Here is a 17,863-nt window from a genome sequence, read left to right on the forward strand (position 1 = left end):
CTGGGTGATGTTCTTGAGTATAACACAGTATCATTGCTCATTTCAAACCTTGTGCGGTTGTGGACTTTGTGCCAGCGTCATTGATTTATGGTTGTATGACAAAGGTTTCCATAACCACACAAGATGTTTAGGTGCATAAACCCACCCTAGTGCAAATAAATGCAGTCATCTGTCCTGTGAATGAAACGTCTAACATTGCCTTTGGACATATGACACTACAGTATGATTTTCAGGACGGTTATGCTTCATAAAGGTGACTTGACAAGCTCTTGTGATGATGTACAGTGATGATTTATGAGTATTGCCACACACCTATAAATAACTGCATAATCTTTGAATAAAAGCGTCTGCCAAATGAATAAATGTAAATTACTCTAATTACACACAATTAAGACATAGATTACCATGGAGACAGAGAGTAATGGTAATGTAAAAAGAAGGTCATTACTTGACATTACCGTGTATGTGATCGTGAGAATATAATACACTAAACAATCAGACTTCGGTTACTTTATGGAATTCAAATGTGATTTTTAAGACATCTTTGTTGCAAAACTTGTCACAAGACACAGAAAAGATGAAGAACAAAACATTTATTCATTGTCATACAGCTTTGATTTGTCAGTCGGTCTTGCGTTTGTTCGCGCATTATAATTCCAGTTCAATCTTCAAATCCATTTGACTTTTGAATGGCTCTATTACAGGTCTGACCTCCTCAGACAAAAATCGTGTAACCTGACAGAAGGAGAGAGAGAGAGAGAGAGAGAGAGAGGAACAAATGATCAAGATACACATCTAATCGATTAGTAGGCGATCATGAACCATCCATAATTGTAAGACGTATAATGATGTTTTGATGAAACAATCCTAGTTTAGATATGTGTATGCACCTGTTGTGGGGCTCGGCCGATGAAAGTTTTGGGGTCCAAAAGGGCATCCAGTTCACCCAGTATGGGGGCAAAATATGGATCAGCTTGAACCCGTGCGAGTAGGTCATTGTCTCCCCCTTCCTGTTTGACAACGGCTGCGGCCTGCTGGGAAAGCACCCGGATCTTCTCGTGACAGTCCTGTGGGTGTTTAGCACAGAGTAGATGGGAACGTCTCGTCATTGTTAAAGGTACAATATACAATACGATGTCTAAGCACACCCAACCTGTCATCTAAGCTGTAACAGTCAATTTAAATAGTTTAGCATTTGGAGCCCATTTCATTGTTTTTTCTAACCTGTCTGTTTCCTCCAGCCTTCACCATGGCCATAATGATGTTTTCAGTAGCCATGAAGGGCAGCTCATGACGAATATGCCTCTCAATCACCTATATGCATATAGAGACACAATAAACAGACAATAATTAGGGATGATACATTCTTGGAGTAGAAACCTGCCTTTATTTCCAACAGCTTAAATATAAGCAAACACACCTTAGGATAGACCACGAGTCCTTCAGTGATGTTTTGCATCGTGCTGAGGATGATGTCAGCGGTGAGGAAAGACTCAGGCAGAGAGATTCTCCTATGTACACACATTGACAAATCAGAGCTTCATCACAGTTGTCTTCACTATAGTAATAAGTTTAAACATTTCTTATGTCAACTTATATTATAATAATAACAATTTCTCTAACTTCACAAATGTTCTGACTTGTGTAGTGGCCTAAAAACAGTGCATAATTCTAATTCCAAAGTCCATAACATTCTTTGTTTTAAAAAAAAAAATGAATCTGATTATCAATGTGCATCACAGTATGTACAGATAAGAAACCCAGACAAGAACGACACAATTGTAATTGTGTAATGGAGTGTTCGTGCCTGTTAGCGCTGTCATCCAGGGTTCTTTCAAGCCACTGGACTGATAATGTATGCAGGGGGTTTGACACCAGCGACATCAGGTGGCGAGCAAGACTACAGCATCGTTCGGCACGCATGGGGTTCCTTTTATATGGCATGGCACTCGAGCCTGGAAAGAGAACAGAGAGAAAGAGCTTGTTACCCATTTTACCATGGTAAAAAGGTTCACATTACGCCTATGAAGAAACCTTTGCTCTACAGTAAAATGCCAGCCTTTTGTTGTTCCTTATAATAATAATTATGCACAAACACACACTCACCAATCTGCTCTTTTTCGAAAGGCTCCTCGATCTCTTTCATATTAGCCAAAAGACGGATATCAGTGCAAATCTACAGCCACATAAAAACACATGACAAAAACATCATCGGCTTGAGAAAACTGACATGTCTGTTCAGCATGACATAGTATGTCCACTAGAGGGCGAATATTATTCACAACAATGCTAAAGCCATGGAAAAAATTAAAAGACCATTCCAAGTTTTCATTTATTCAGCATTTCTATATGTATTGTGGTCATTCCAGTTCATAGTCTGTTGGATTTCAACAAAATCAAACCTCAGGAGTGATAAAGTCATCCAACAGCAACGTGAAAGACTGACAGCATGACAAGACACATGAAAACTGTTATAAAATCCAGGTTAGGATTGATGTATAAGTATCTTTTTTTTACTCTTCCTAATATGTGTACAAATATTACTGTTGTAATGCTGTAAAGTGAATATGAATTTGTTTTCTTTGCAGTATTTAAGAAAATTCTGAAAAAAATGGTTTCTCCAGTTTCCATTTTTGCTAATAAATGCAAAAAGAAACAATATTTTTGTTTGAAATTTGGGAGAAAGTTATTAATAGCTCAAAGAATGCAACAAAAATTATCATTTTACCTAAACACATACCTATAAATAGTACATTTTAGATCAGAAAAATATATTTTGAAATGGTCTCTTAATTTTGTTCTAATTTAAACCTAACTTGATATTTTGCTAATCTGTGATCAATATGAATATACACATAATGCTTCAGTATTAGTGACCTTGTGTATTGTGGCTCCCAGGCTGGCCAGCACGCAGAGCGAGTCGATATCCACCTTACGACTATATGTTTGACCAGTCACCAAATACGATCTAGAAAAACAGATTGCACTGTTAGCCTTGTGTCAGATATGCACTATTTAATAGCAATTTGAGTAACTTTAGCAGTAGTTTATTGTATGTATAATGAGAACATACTTTTTAAATCCAGCCATCTCTGTGACCTTTCTATCCAACTCTTCCACCTGTGAGGAAATAGCACGTATCGGGTCAGTTCAACTACAGAAAAACGTTTGGTCATCTAAAGGTTTATTCATTTAAAATGAATTATTTCACAAAAATACTAATTCAGAAATTGTTCAGTTACACTTTAACACCAGTAGGGGCACGGTCATCATCAAAACTATTACAACTGTCTGGCAAATATGGAGCTAGATTAAAATAATAATCACCTTATCATGATCACCTTGGAAGAGCTGCAGGAAGCTGGCCTGCGTGCCCGTGGTACCCTTGACCCCCCGGAAACGCAAGTCGTCTCTAGCACGCTGAAGGTTGCGCATGTCCATGACCAGATCCTGCAGCCAGAGACATGCTCGCTTCCCGACGGTAGTCAACTGAGCCGGTCTGAGAGAGAAAATAAACCAATTCATCAAAACAATTATTAAAAGTACCATCTAATAAAAGTGTTTAAAAAAAAAATTTTTTAAAGTGACAAAACTAATATGGAAATTAGATATTTACTAAAGTAAATGGTGTTATACGGGTTACAGAACACATGGGTGCGGAGTGAAAAAAAAGTGAGATGGACAAATTAAAACAAACAAAAGTAATTTTTTCATGCACATTAAGATAAAATATCACAAAACAGAACTACATATAAATACTTGTGACACAGTAGATATAAACAGTTGTTTATGTGAGTGTTCTGGTACCGAGATGGACTCACTGATAATGAGTAAACCCCAAAGTTGGCAGATCAGCATATTTCTCTGCAAAGTTCCCCAACCTGTCAATGACACGAGCCAACTACGAGAGAGAAAGATTGAAAGCTGTATTGCTCTAGTGTTTTGGCTACAGTGTTTTTGTTTATAACTGTTAATATTATACATTCAAACCTTTGGAAGCAGGATATAAAATCCATCACGCAGCATGATCAGATCCTACAAATACACAGAAGAGAATCAGTGGAACCTCATACTGATTAGTGGCTCGTATTTAAATATTGCTTTTAACTCTGGCAATTACAATTTGGTCATTGTACCTAAACAATACCGACAGTTCTTCCATCACAACCTATAAACAGCGGTCATTACATACCGTATTGTCTCCAACATAACAGGAAGTGGCGCCCAGGTGGATGATGGGAGCAGCAGTGGGACAGCAGTGAGCGAACGTGTGCACGTGGGCCATGACATCATGCCGTAACTTTCTCTCCTCCTCAGCGGCCATGGCAAAGTCAATGTCCTCCACATGAGACTCCATCTCACTCACCTGCGCATCGGTTATGGGCAGACCCAAATCCTGCAGGAGAAGAACAATGCACATTCTTGCATCATTTATGGCATTACAAACCTCTATGTCTTTCTGTAGAACACAAAAGAAGATATTCTGAAGAACGTTGGTCTCCGAACAATGTTGGACGCCATTGACTTCCATATTACGGACACAAAACCACTGAGATACTTTTCAAATTGTCTTCTTTTTTCATATACGGGTTTTAAATGATATGAGGGGGAATAAGTGAAGACTGAATTTGAATGTTTGTGTGAATTTTCCCTTTAATGCTTAACATGTATTACAAGCAGAGTGATATAAAAGCATTTTTGCGTCGTCTTTAGAAACAGACACCAGGAGGGAAAAGCTCTCAGGGACATTCTCCTCTTACCCTGACATTTACATGGTCCCAGACCCAGACTTTTATCTGCTGCTGTTTACGTCTTTAGTTCTGTAAACTATCTGTTTTCAGAGTCTGCGTACAAGACGTGTGTGTTTCTCTTCACTTCATCCTAATAAGATAAACAGGTCAGATGACCAGCACGTGACTGTCCCAAAACCACTTTACTATCTGCTTATCAAAGAGTCAATAGGATTTATTGAATGATCAGAGCTGGAAAAACACATTATCCATAAAGCAGCGCATTGCACAACAGCTACGGTCAATAACATCTATTTCTAATCCAGATAACTATGAATGATCAGAGCTGGAAAAAAAACATTGTCCATAAAGCACAACAGCTACGGTCAATAATATATATTTCTAATCCAGATAACTATTCTAAGAGATTCAGAGTATCTTCTCTGCCAATGGGTGAGATAGTATGACCTTAAGGCTTAGAAGAATCTGTAACCTTTGACCTGAGCCTGAGTTAATAGGTTAGTACCTACATGCCTCTCATTAGAGGAAAACCAAGTTGCTCACAGCTCAGGAAACACCTTTGTTTATACATATTTTAGACTATGTCACAAATAGAGAAAAAATTACTTTGCGAATTATAAGCCTTCAACAAAAGCACATGCCAAACATCACATGAAACTACAAATGATATGATATTTTGAATACTAAGTTTGCCATTCTGTACCATGTCCAATAGACATTGATGTAAAACATACAAGTTACATTAAATCTTGCAATGCAACTCATATGCACATTTAAGTACTTAGCACACAGTCCTTCAAACTATTTATAGACTCGGAGATGGCAACTTGAGATCTCCACTTCTTCAAGGTCAAAAACTTCGTACTTGGCATTGAAAGAATCATTCGAGTATTATTTATAATGTGTAGTTAGTAACTGCAGAAACAATATACTTTCCAACCTTCTCGGCCTTGGCCAGATAAATCCAAAGTTTTCTCCACGTGGTGAATTTTTTTCTGTCGCTGAAGTTATAAGCCATTTCTTTACTGGCGTACCGAGACACCAGCGGTGACCGATATTTCATAAACTCGTCCCCGGATCCCTCCATGCCTGCAGTGGGTCAGTCAGTGGAGCTCAAAGCAACGGGAGTGGATTCGAGGCTGATCGCTGCGACATTTCTGACAGAGAGACGGTAGAATGATTGCGACAGTTTAAAACGAAACACGGCACAACGGGGTTTCGGGTTTAACGCCCTCTAGTGGCTGCAGAGTTGTAGCGCTTAAGTAGAGTTGAGATTTTTCAGGCTTTAGTAAGATGATAGGTCTACTTCACGCAGATATTAAAATAAATGAAATTAAATTAAGCATGTTACAAAACTTAAGTGAAATTAAACTAGATATAGATATTTAAGAAACATGTTCGAGTGCTTTAAGCGTGCTCTGTTAGTGTTATAGGCCTACACAGTAGCCTATATGAGATAAAGGCAAGAGCCATTTAAATATTACTGAAATATTTAACGATGTACGTATAAGAAATAAAAATAAGATTTAAGCGCAAAAGTATGTGAAGTATAAGTTAAAAAATGAATAAAGATTTAAGCTCTACATCAGTCTAATGTCTTCATTACTTTTGTGTACACAACATCCTCAGAATTTTTCTATATAAGGATAAAATTCACATTTTAATATGTAGTTTCATCTTTGATCATGCTCAGTCATGAAAGCAATATATACATATAAATTATAATTGTATATGTATTAAATTATCTGAAAATATTAAGGTTGCTATTGATTATACCAATAAAATATTGATATCAAATTACGTTTCTATTAAAAAGTTTTTGCTTGTCTGCGCTGCCACAGTGACAGTCCAGGAATTTTCGTCGCTTTGGTGTTTCTCACTCCCTCTGGTGTTTTAATGCGGTTGGGTTTAGGTCATACTGCAGAATCAGGTGGGAGGGGAAGATATTGACACTGCCATGTTTTCATTGGTCCGACAGCAGCCTATGCTCCACCCCTAACCTCAACAACCACACAATGAAAGCACAGGAGCCCCACATCCCACCTCCTCGGTCACCACAAAGATCTGCCGAGAAGAACTGTGGGAGGCTGTTTACTGTCAAACTCATCCCATTAACCTTGCTCACAATTCTAACCACACGCCTCCTCATTCTGACTCTTCGTTACACTTCCTCTCTCCTGCTACCCTGTTTCTGTCTCTATCATTCTAGGATCAAAAGGAACAAAACAGGCTTCAACGATTAGTGCATTTTCAGGAAATCAATGTGAGAGAGAAAAGAAAGTAGGGGAGACAAAAGAGAGGGGTAAAGTATGTTTTGTCCATTGGCAACTGGCTGATAGGACAGACAAAAAAAGAAAAAGGAGAAAGAACAAGAAAAGAGACAGCAGCTACTCACAAGATGGCTACAGTCTCTTCTGATTTAAATGCTGGTAAGTGATATTAAACATTAACTTCAATACATATTGTTGGTATTCTAACATGTTGTTTTTAATGTCACACATAAACAGCTTTCCCTCTGCATTACATGTGCTTGCTGAGTCTCTGAGGCTTTCTAATGCAGACTGGAATTTTTTGTTGAATCTAGAAATTGACCCATACAGGACATTCCGTCTGATTCTGGATCAGCATCTGATAACAAGGGTGGATGTGATCTGCATGCATTATATTGCACACAGTTCCGATCACCCACTTTATTTTTATTTATTTTATTCTATCTCTCTAATGTAGAGGGATCTTGTCCATCCATACGTCGCCTGTTGTTGTTGGGCTTCAAGGGCTCTGGTAAAACCTCAACACTGCGTACCATCTTGAGTCAAGAGAAGAACTCAACCGACCATTCCTTTACAGAACAGCAACACTGGATAGATATACTCAACTGGAGACTGTTGGTCATTGACACTCTGGGATGGCAACTTGAAAGCGAAGACATCGATGAAAAAGACTCGAAGAACCAGCAATCCATGATTGACCAGTGCTGTCCTGAAAACCAGCAATCCATCATTGACCAGTGCTCTCCAGGTCCTCACACTGTGCTGATTGTGGTTCCCGTCAGAGCAGCGTTCACCGAACACCACTGGCAAGGTTTGTGGTCCAGAGTTACAGCCCTGGGAGCCGGAATATGGCGGCACACCATGGTCCTCTTTACCTGTGCAGACCAGATGCCAAAAGAGAAGGGTGTGGAGGAATTCATTGTGGATGCTGGGGCAGCACTACAGAGGTTGGTGGAGAGGTGTGGCTGCAGGTACCATGCTTTGGATAACACCTTGTCCGACAAGAGCTCACAGGTTGCTGAGCTTTTGCAGAAAGTGGAGGAGATGGTGCAGGATAATCAGGGCTGGTTCTTTGAAATGGAGAGGCCAAGCATTTTGTTTGAAGACGAAGAGATGCAAAGGGAAAGAGAAGAGGATAGAGTCACCGAAGTGGAGAGGATACCAGCAATGTTTAGATCTCCACCAAGAGGTGGGTTTGTGTAGTTGTATAAAAAAATACTACATCCAGTTTAATTTTCTTGTCTTTTAACAGAGTTACGGGTGCTGTTGGTTGGCTGGCGTGGAGCTGGAAAGAGCGCGGTGGGTAACGTTCTATTGGGCTGTCGTGTGTTCGAATCAGGACGGTCCACCGAGGTATCTGTCCGTCGCCAAGCCCTTGTAGCCGGTCGACGCCTCACGATCGTTGATACCCCAGGCTGGGATTGGTTCTCCGTCCAACGCACACCCAGCAACATACGAAAAGAAATCAAACTAGGGGCGGGTCTTCTCCATCCGGGCCCACACGCCCTCTTACTGGTCATCCCTGTGGTTTCCACCCTCACTCCCAAAAAGAGGCAAGCCCTCAAGAGCCATTTGGAAATGTTCGGGGAGGAGGCCTGTTTACACACGCTGGTGCTCTTCTCGTGTGGCGATTGGCTGTATGGCACATCGATCGAAGATCATATCCAGCAGAATGGAGGTGAGCTTCTGAAACTAATGAAGCATTGCTGGAACTGTTATCATGTGCTGGACTGTACCAAAGCCAGCAAGGACAAGCCCCAGGTGACTGAACTATTGCAGAAAATAGAGGAAATGGTGGCGGAGAATGGACAAAAACCATTCTTACCTGTCAAGCGTGAGTGTTTAACATCCCACTCAATTTCCTGAAAACTGTTTACACATAAACATACAGAATGTAATTGTCAAGTTTGATAAGTTATGTAAAATTTTGCATTGTTGTGTTCTTGCTCTGCAGTGAACCAAGAACTAGACGAGGAGGAAACCAGTGGAAAATGCATTCTGCAATAAAAGTTATTTGCACTCTTTCTCTTGAAAAGTCAATAAAGATGAATGTGAGAATTGTTTTATGGATCCCAAAACAAAAAGTACTTTAATTCTGCAGCTGTTTAACATAAGCCCACTATTTTTATGTCATCTTGAGTCTCTAATGTTTGTCCAGAATGTTCTGCTTTACTACAACGTATTTTTCAAAATAGAAAATGCTTTATTTTGTTCATCTTTACTATAAGCGCATAGTACTTACTGGTGTCATATACAGATACCTTTTGTTAACCTTGTTCAAGTCCGGTGAACCATTCATCACAAATACAATTATTTTTGTTCAAACCTTGACACTAGCATCACATGCATGAAATGATATGGATGCAGAGTGCTAGTGTTTCACTACATGCATGTTTACTACAGAGCAAATGACAAAAACAATTCTATCTATGACCATACTTCATATGCTAACTGAAATTCTGTATTAGTTTATAGCTTCTGGATTTTAGAACAGAATTGAAAGTGCCATCTTAACATTCTGGGCTTTTTTTGTATTTACAAACTGATGATCAATATGTAATGTGATAGTAGCAATATTTTGCCTTTTCAAGTATAAATTTACTAATTCATTGTCATTGTGACCGTTACTATTGCCTAGTAATATTCTTCTACTACAACAGATATTTCTGCAATAATTTGCCAAGTAAATAAAAAGCCACGAAGACTTTGACAATGGAAACTGGTTTATGGAGTGAAATTGTGTCACAGCATATTTTACTTTTAATAAAGTTTTACAGTCAAACCTGTGCATTGGGTTCAATTTGAAATCAAATTCAAAGTTTGATATTTTATAAAATAAAAGGAAATATTTTTTTGAGGCAGTTAATGTATTAAGCTTATTTTAACTGTGTCACACAAAAAAGGACTCTTATTACAGAATATTGGTTATTTTTCCAAGTTTATTACAGAATCAAAATTCAGTTTGTGTGATATTCATAGCATGACAATACAGTCCTATATGCAAGTCACATCATTCTACTGCTACAAATCCCATTTAAGTTAAAAGCTTTAATTGTGTATACACAACTGCAATTTGGATATTACAGACACAGAGACAAATACAAAATAAACAGCTTTATATAATACTGTGCATACAAAAACTGAAAATATACAGGCAAGAGAAGAACAGGCGTAGCAGATATATGTCATACTAAAAAGGAAACGTCACTACGTCAACATCGGCTTTCTGCACCGTCCAACTATTTTTCTTAGTTTCTTTATGACCGCACCGATCTGCTTTCTCTCGCTTTCTTGACTTCTTCCATTAGTTCTTTCAGGTACTGTATTTCTTTCGTGATGGAGTCTGCTTTCTCCACCAGCTCTCGATTTCTCTCCTCAAGAGCCATGCACTCGGTGTGCAGAGTGTCGTGCTCTACCCTCTTCTTCTGTCTGTAGCGCGTGGCAGCAGTCTTATTCTGCTCCATTTTCTTTAGCTTCTTCTCAACCACCACCTTTGAGCCTCTGGCTGACTTTATTCTTCCCGTTAGGACAAGTGATTCTGACGGCTGATTCTGGGTAGGCTTCGATTCGAGCGGAGAGTAGGGCTTTGCCCTGGATGGGTGAGAAGATGGAGAAGGTGGGGGCGTTTCGGGCTGGGGGCAAGTTGGAATCATGGGATTTTTCACAATCACCTCACCTTTGCTCGGCTGGCTAGCCATCACATTAACCTCCTCTTTGGGAGCAAGAACAAGAACAATGCGGGTTGGAGACAGGGAGAGGACAATTCTAGGTACCTGGACCTCAACGGGGGGTGGACTCTGAACTTCAGTGATGTCTACCTCACTGCCAAGCTCAAGCGTGTCAGCGGGAGACTCGGGAGGGTCAATGGAAGGGGAGGGGACTGGAGAGGCTGGTTCTAACTTGATCTCAAGCTCCTGGAACTCAGAAGACTGGAGTACCACAGAGGTGGAATCGATCTCAAATGGTGTAGAGATGATCATAGGGGTGGTTATTGGGGTATTCAAAGTGAATGAGTCAATGTAATGAACAGAAACTGGAGGTGAACATGCAGGGGTGATCTGAGACGGCAAAACAGTGTTTTCAGGAGGTAGGGGGAGGGAGTCTAAATCTATCTGTGACTCCAGAGATGCGATGAGTTCTTCAGGGGAACTGGGTGGATCCTCAGTGTTTTCAGGAGGTAGGGGGAGGGAGTCTAAATCTATCTGTGACTCCAGAGATGCGATGAGTTCTTCAGGGGAACTGGGTGGATCCTCAGAGTCATAGGAGCCGATTAGAGTGTCAAGATCAAACTCGCTCAAGTCGATCTGCTCCATCTTCCAATCCATTTCACTGAACGAATGTTCTGAAGGGAAACAACAAATATGAAACCATATGAATGAGTATTTAAAGAAATAAACCAAAAACTAGAGCTTAAAAGCAGTATGGTGAGTCTGGAGTGAAGACTCAATCTCACCTTTGCCACGGTCTGTGCCAACTCTGCCTTGGCACAGCTCATCTGAGGACATCCAGGACATGGAGAGTAGGTCAAGCCCAGCCTTCTCCCCCCTTTGAGGGGAAGGAGGAGAGCAGGGTGGGGAGAGAGGGGTATGCGGAGAGGAAGAGAAAGATGAGAGGGGCGATTCTGCACCTTCAAGAGGAAGAACCTCATCATCATCATCATCTAGGAAGGACCGTAGAGGGTCAGCCATCGGTGATAATGGGTCCCAAAGGAGGACCTCCATATCGTCCGGGCCAAACCGTGAGCTCATCAAAGACATGGCTGTCTATATCAAGAGGAATCAATGAGTCTTCTTCAGGGAATTTGAGCAATTTCCTGCTGTCAGGTACAGCAAAGGTGTGAGTTTCCACAAAGGACCTGCAATAGAAAATTAAAAGTAGTTATTCTCCTACTAAATTATTTAATCAGAAAAAGTAAAAGCTGCATGACCTAACAATGCCTTTCTAAGTCATGATTACGTCACTGCCCCGCCCATCTCGTTTGTCCATACATGGACATCTGTCACGTGACCCTATCGCTGACTGTCAGCAGGCAGGTGTCTATTTATAAAACTTTAATCCCGGTTTACCAAACGTGTAATCGCCTTAGTTAACGGCTCGATCTGATTAACCGGGACTTTACTCAATAGTCGATGAAAGACATAATGTCCCATTAGAAACAGATTCCGCCATTTCACGGAATCGCCGCTCCCTGTTAAGGAACGTGCGCCATTTTATAAAAGCACGCGATCACAAAGAAAAGTCCGTTAAACCGTTTTACTTATGGTTATTGGAGTCAATTGCGAAAAAATGACTCGATGATATACGTGTTCACAAAGTCAATTACTTTACTGTACATTTTAAAATGGAAACAAGTACAAATCATCGACTGTAATCTTCCAGTGCGGCAGACAAATGGCGCGTGACCGACGTCATTGTACTAATCGCTCCTTTCGCACTCGAAACCTTTTATACAACACAGTATATAAACAACAACGGAACTTTTTTTACAACACACGTCGTTAACACATCTGACTAAATGATTTAAACACGGAAACTCCGCGACATTTGAGAACAACAACAAAAATATACTTACGCCATTTTGATATAAATGTACGGAACCAGTGCACTTTGCTGATGCACTGAGGAGTTTGCGCGCTGTTGACGAGCTGCGGTTCACACGGCCATTTCGGCGGAGAGCAGAATCACACGAGTGTTACAGAAATCGGCTGCGGGAAGGACAAAATTGCGGATGATGACGTCGAGTTTGCGTTTAAATACAGCCGCAGTGCAACACAGACATATCCCTCCGCCGGGGCGCTTTGTTTTGTGTTACTCCGCACAGACACTTTATTATTAACCCATGCGTTTTAACTTGACCCTTTTAATGCATGAATTTATGACAGGACTGTGTGTGTTTATTCCTTTGAGGGAATGTAAAACAAGATTTGAGCCCATTTTTCAGACTCAGTCATAATTTACTGAGTGGACAGTATGCGTTAGAGATACTGTCTCTATTAAAAATCTATGACACTTATTCAGTTAAAATGTATTTCTGCATTGCTTTCTATGGTGCTTCACAATAATGACATATTAGTACACGATGAATAGATCACAAAATAAATGTTTGTGACGTGTTTATATAATATGTGTGTGTGTGTTGTGTATATCTGTGGTCCAAGAGGGACAGCCTTAGGGCATAGGGAAGAGCCCTAAATGGAACGCAGGGTGTCACTTCTGGTGTCCATTCAGAATGCATTCGCCCCCTGTGTGCTGACCCTGTACACGAGTAACTTAAATCCTAACAGTTAACAATTGGATTATTCAGTTTAAAGTGTGTATATATACAGATGTGTTTCTTCGTTGTTAGGTGCTGATTTTGTTTAGCAACACCACATTTTTAAGTTCTTGGGTCTGCACTATTCCCTATTAATGAAGTCAAATAACAGTGCAACTATATTTGTTGTGCTAGAGTTAGTCAGAAATGTGCATGTGCTGCACAATTCAGACATATTTTATGTTCATATAGATTGGTGCAGGGATGTCCTATTTTTTTAGGCCAACCCGGAAGTTAGTGCCGCACTGGTTCCAAAAGCCTATACTGTATATTTTTTCCCATAGACTTTTGGAAGATGGCAAAAAATAAGCTATCTTTGGTTTATGATACTACTCCATGAATTAATCTCCATCCACGTTTTTAAAATCTTTGGGATGTGCTGAAGAAGACTTTGCGCAGCAATCAGACTTTCCCATCATCAATACAAGATCTTTGCAAAAAATTAATGTAACCCCAGACAGGGAAAATTTTACATTCTTGACATCACAGAAGCTTATCGAAACAATGCCACAGCGAAAGCGTGCCGCAATCAAAGCTAACGCGGTCCAAAAAAAATATTAGTGTTTCTTTTAGTGTAGTCTTTTTTTGGACGGGCAGAGTGTGGCACAGCACAGCCCAGTATTGTACTGTACAGAAGACCAATCAGGTAAAAGTGGCGTTTCATCACCACCCACTTGAAGCCATGATTTGTAAATTGTATTTTCTGTTTAGTAAACTAAACTAAACAACAAGTCCTGTTATTCATTTATGTAAAAAAGAACAGTTGGCACTTTAAAGTTAAATTAAAGTTTTTTTTCACCACAAAATTAAAAGTTTTTAGTATTATGAGAAATATTTAGTCAATTGATCATCAACTACGGTATATGTCTAAAGATCGTTTTCTCTATATGGAACAATGTTTTCTGAGGTCTCCCCTTCCTCCCGAAGTGCCCTTTGGATGGCAATATATACTGTGTGCAGCTATATTGAAAGGAATGGGTCCGAAATATAATCCCTATTGGCCAGTGAACGTGTCCATCACACATTCCAAGACCCTTCCATTTTCGTGGCTCCTCCTCTTTCATTCCAGTACTCGTTTCCTGTGTAACTCACAAGATCAGACTCTACGTACGTTCCTTCAGACGATTGGGCAAATTTGATGTGGAAAGTCATTGGCCCAGTCAGAAACAAATACACATTGGATGAATGTTCCATCTTACAGTAATAATTTATTAGTCATATTTATGAATTTTCAGGTTTTGTTTCCTATGATTTGTTTAAATGCTCCTGAAAACTCTGACCTACACTGCAGAACCAATTATTATATATACAGTTATTTTATGTGCAATCTGTTATTTTAATATGTATGTTTCAGTGTTGTCAGATGAATTTGTACACAAATAAATAACTAAGGTTAAAAAAACACATTCTGAGTAATCTGAATTTTGTTTATTTTCCAAATGTGTCCTACAGAGAAAGAGAATGCTTCATTTTTACTTAAACATCATCTTTACTATACAGTACATGTATAAGAGACATTTGGCAGATTTGTCATCTCAGTAAAACTGGTCACAAAGTTCACATTTACATTTAGTCATTTAGCAGACGCTTTTATCCAAAGCGATTTACAAAGAGATCAGGGAGCAATAAGCGATATGTCAACAGTTGACAGCATAGAGCACAGGTGAGTTTAAAACCACATATTACGTTTTCCTTAAATGAGTAAGACATTAGTTTTGACAGCTTTTGCATGACATGTGACATTTTTTTGTATCATCAAACGGTATGCGCTGTATAAATAGTTCTTGACAATCACAGTATGTAACCTCTGCTACACACATTTGGGCTTGCACTTAACTGTGATGTAGCTTTAGGCTCAATATACCTGACAGAACCTTGAGTCTTCCTCAGACAGAACCTTAAGTCGTTTACACATTCATGTAGAGTGCAGTCTTTCGCACTGAAAGGACACTTAATCGCTTACACCGTCACAGACCATCTGGTGATCCATCGATCCATAGCACCCCTGGATTACTTATAAAACCAGATGCTGCAACGTGGAGGTCTGCTTGTAAATGGGCTTGATTTGCAACTTTCACGAAGTTATCAAAGATGTTAAGATATCGTACTTAACTTTCTCCTGATTTGCTTTGTCCATGTTATAAGAGAGTGAATTAACACGTTATTTGTGTAGTATATATGGTTGAAGGAAAATTTGCATTAAAATCCGCGTTTGTTGCAATTTCTTATCTCTATTATCAAATGCTGATCTTGCATACCCTTCCGAAAATGTGCTGCGGCGCCCCTGGTGGAATATCGATATGAAACATCAAACACTTGTTTCAAAAACAATTAAACACCACTAACATTAAGTCTTACTAGAGTAACAGTTACTAATGTTAGCTTACCGGCATGTTGGCCCTTTAGCTGATAACTCGCTCACGTAATACTACAAGTATGTATTTATTAAATGCTAGTACTTATTGTTAAAAACTGAATTTGTATTCAATGTATTCAGTACCTATTCTATTTAAAAGGCACTCGTAGTTATTCCAGTCTGACATTCACATTCTAGGTCTTACTGAGACGTGGATTCATCCTGAGGACTCAGCCACACCTGCTGTTCTCTCCAACAACTACTCCTTCTCTCACTCTCCCCGCCAAAGAGGAGGAGGCACAGGTTTGCTAATAAACAATAGCTGGAAATATTCCACACTATCTTCCCTGTGCAACAACTATTCATTTGAATACCATGCTGTGAATATAACTTCACCTACTCCGCTCAGTATTGTTGTAGTTTACCGTCCAGGTCCTCTGCACAACTTCATTGAAGAGTTAGATGTCCTGTTCTCATCATTTCCGGAGGATGGTGTCCCTCTCGTCGTTTCACCCACGATACCACTGTAGCAGCTCGCATAAAAGCCTGCCTAGATGACATCTCAGCTTGGATGAAAGAGCATCACCTCCAGCTGAACCTGGCCAAGACAAAACTACTTGTGTTTCCGGCACACCCCACGGTGCAAGACGATCTCACCATCCAATTTGGCAATTCCACTATCACTCCCTCCGAATCAGCCAGGAATCTCTGAGTCATATTTGATGAACAGCTGTCCTTCAATGATCACATATCAAAGACAACGCGATCCTGTCGATATGCCTTATTCAACCTTCGAAAGGCTAGACCCTAACTCACTGAGCGTGCGGCACAACTCCTAGTCCAGGCCCTGGTAATCTTGAGGTTGGACTACTGCAATGCTCTCCTTGCTGGTGTTTCTGCAAAGGCTATCAAACCCCTTCAGCTGGTCCAAAACGCAGCAGCACGCCTCATCTTCCAACAGCCCAAGAGGGCTCATGTAACACCCCATTTCATCTCTCTCCATGTAGAGGGCAAGAATGTTGTGTTAAGAACAAGAAAGTCCAAGTACAAGTCCTGTATAGAGTGTTTGTATGTGCACTGTGTGTTTGTGCATTAGTCTTCTGCATCTCCTCCAGTAGGCTCCCTGTTTTAGGATTCAAAAACAAAATCAAAAATTAGAGCAGAATCATGTTTTTTTGATTGTGCATTCCAATTAATATCAATCACACTGCGGTTGGTTAGTTTTGATTTAAGCCATAATAACCAAGAAAATACAACACAATAACAGAAATCTGGGAAAACCCATCACATGTTGCAATGTTACATATTACAGGTTTTGATATCGTATGAAAGCTGGGTTTTCCTAATTTTATTCATACCTTGTATGTAACAAAAAATGTTTATCAGAAGTTGGCTGAATGTTACAATTTGCAGGAATGGAATTATTAGGGTTAAAGATCATTATGTTAACGTGGTCACTCTCTCCCACCCATCGGCTCTGAAAACATTGTGAAAAATTTAAACATTGCGGAAGAGATTAATTAAACGTTCCGAATTCAGAAAATATCATTTTGATTCGTAAAAGTAATAAAACTCCTAAGTGGCAGCAATCCTTAGGCTACCGGTCTGTAGTAATCTATGGCAATATCTGCCGGGAATGACCTTTAACATCAGCTTGCTACTATCATTTGTTATTCTTTCGCAACAAAAATTTCATTTTTCAAAATTAAGCCATCTACACTGATGATAGACCTGATGTTATATAGAATACTTTATTTAAAACCTAATTTTGACAAAAGACGACAAAAAACGTAAAAAACATGTGATCACGTGTGAAAAATGTGTGAAACTCATGTGACTTTTCTGTAAGGGCGGTCACAATTGTTTTTTACCTGTCAAATGTAATGACTAGTAGTCAGAATGGCCATTGAAGAGTCAAATCGCAAATCTTACTAGTAAAATAAAACATTTTACTATTGAAAAAAGTACTAGTATCTCGTGAATAGGTACTAGTATAAATCTAATAAGTACTGGTAGCTGATAAACACATTTACGTTTCTGATAAATAAGTACTAGTACCTAATAAATTAGTATTAGTACCTTATGAATAAATACTAGTACCTAATAAGTAGGTATTAGTGACTATCAGAAGACACATTAGTCAGAACTGAATAGTTGATATCTAAATGACAGA

At 39.5% G+C, this 17,863-nt stretch overlaps 3 protein-coding genes across 3 annotated transcripts; 1 reads left to right on the forward strand and 2 right to left on the reverse strand.

Annotated features, from left to right (window-relative positions):
- Positions 1 to 578: 578 nt before the first annotated feature.
- adsl (adenylosuccinate lyase) lies at positions 579 to 5,933 on the reverse strand. Its single transcript, XM_079457460.1, has 13 exons — positions 5,692 to 5,933; positions 4,193 to 4,396; positions 3,991 to 4,035; positions 3,822 to 3,901; positions 3,328 to 3,499; positions 3,074 to 3,120; positions 2,878 to 2,968; positions 2,107 to 2,176; positions 1,808 to 1,955; positions 1,421 to 1,511; positions 1,225 to 1,314; positions 891 to 1,067; positions 579 to 735 (listed from the first exon to the last, which is right to left on the reverse strand). The coding sequence occupies exons 1-13, from the start codon at positions 5,836 to 5,838 to the stop codon at positions 649 to 651; spliced, it is 1,449 nt and encodes a 482-aa protein (XP_079313586.1). The 5' UTR covers positions 5,839 to 5,933; the 3' UTR covers positions 579 to 648.
- Positions 5,934 to 6,787: 854 nt separating this feature from the next.
- LOC306894480 (GTPase IMAP family member 8) lies at positions 6,788 to 9,808 on the forward strand. The gene is made up of 4 exons (XM_079457072.1): positions 6,788 to 7,180; positions 7,479 to 8,210; positions 8,274 to 8,855; positions 8,976 to 9,808. Exons 1-4 carry the CDS (start codon positions 7,150 to 7,152, stop codon positions 9,026 to 9,028), a joined length of 1,398 nt encoding a protein of 465 aa, XP_079313198.1. The 5' UTR covers positions 6,788 to 7,149; the 3' UTR covers positions 9,029 to 9,808.
- A 312-nt stretch (positions 9,809 to 10,120) lies between these two features.
- Positions 10,121 to 12,760, reverse strand: atf4b (activating transcription factor 4b). Its single transcript, XM_079457073.1, has 3 exons — positions 12,594 to 12,760; positions 11,475 to 11,876; positions 10,121 to 11,363 (listed from the first exon to the last, which is right to left on the reverse strand). Exons 2-3 carry the CDS (start codon positions 11,776 to 11,778, stop codon positions 10,279 to 10,281), a joined length of 1,389 nt encoding a protein of 462 aa, XP_079313199.1. The 5' UTR covers positions 11,779 to 11,876; positions 12,594 to 12,760; the 3' UTR covers positions 10,121 to 10,278.
- Between the last annotated feature and the right edge of the window lie 5,103 nt (positions 12,761 to 17,863).

The sequence above is a fragment of the Barbatula barbatula genome (genome assembly GCF_947034865.1).
Source record: "Barbatula barbatula genome assembly, chromosome: 5".
NCBI classification, from domain to species: Eukaryota; Metazoa; Chordata; class Actinopteri; order Cypriniformes; family Nemacheilidae; genus Barbatula; species Barbatula barbatula.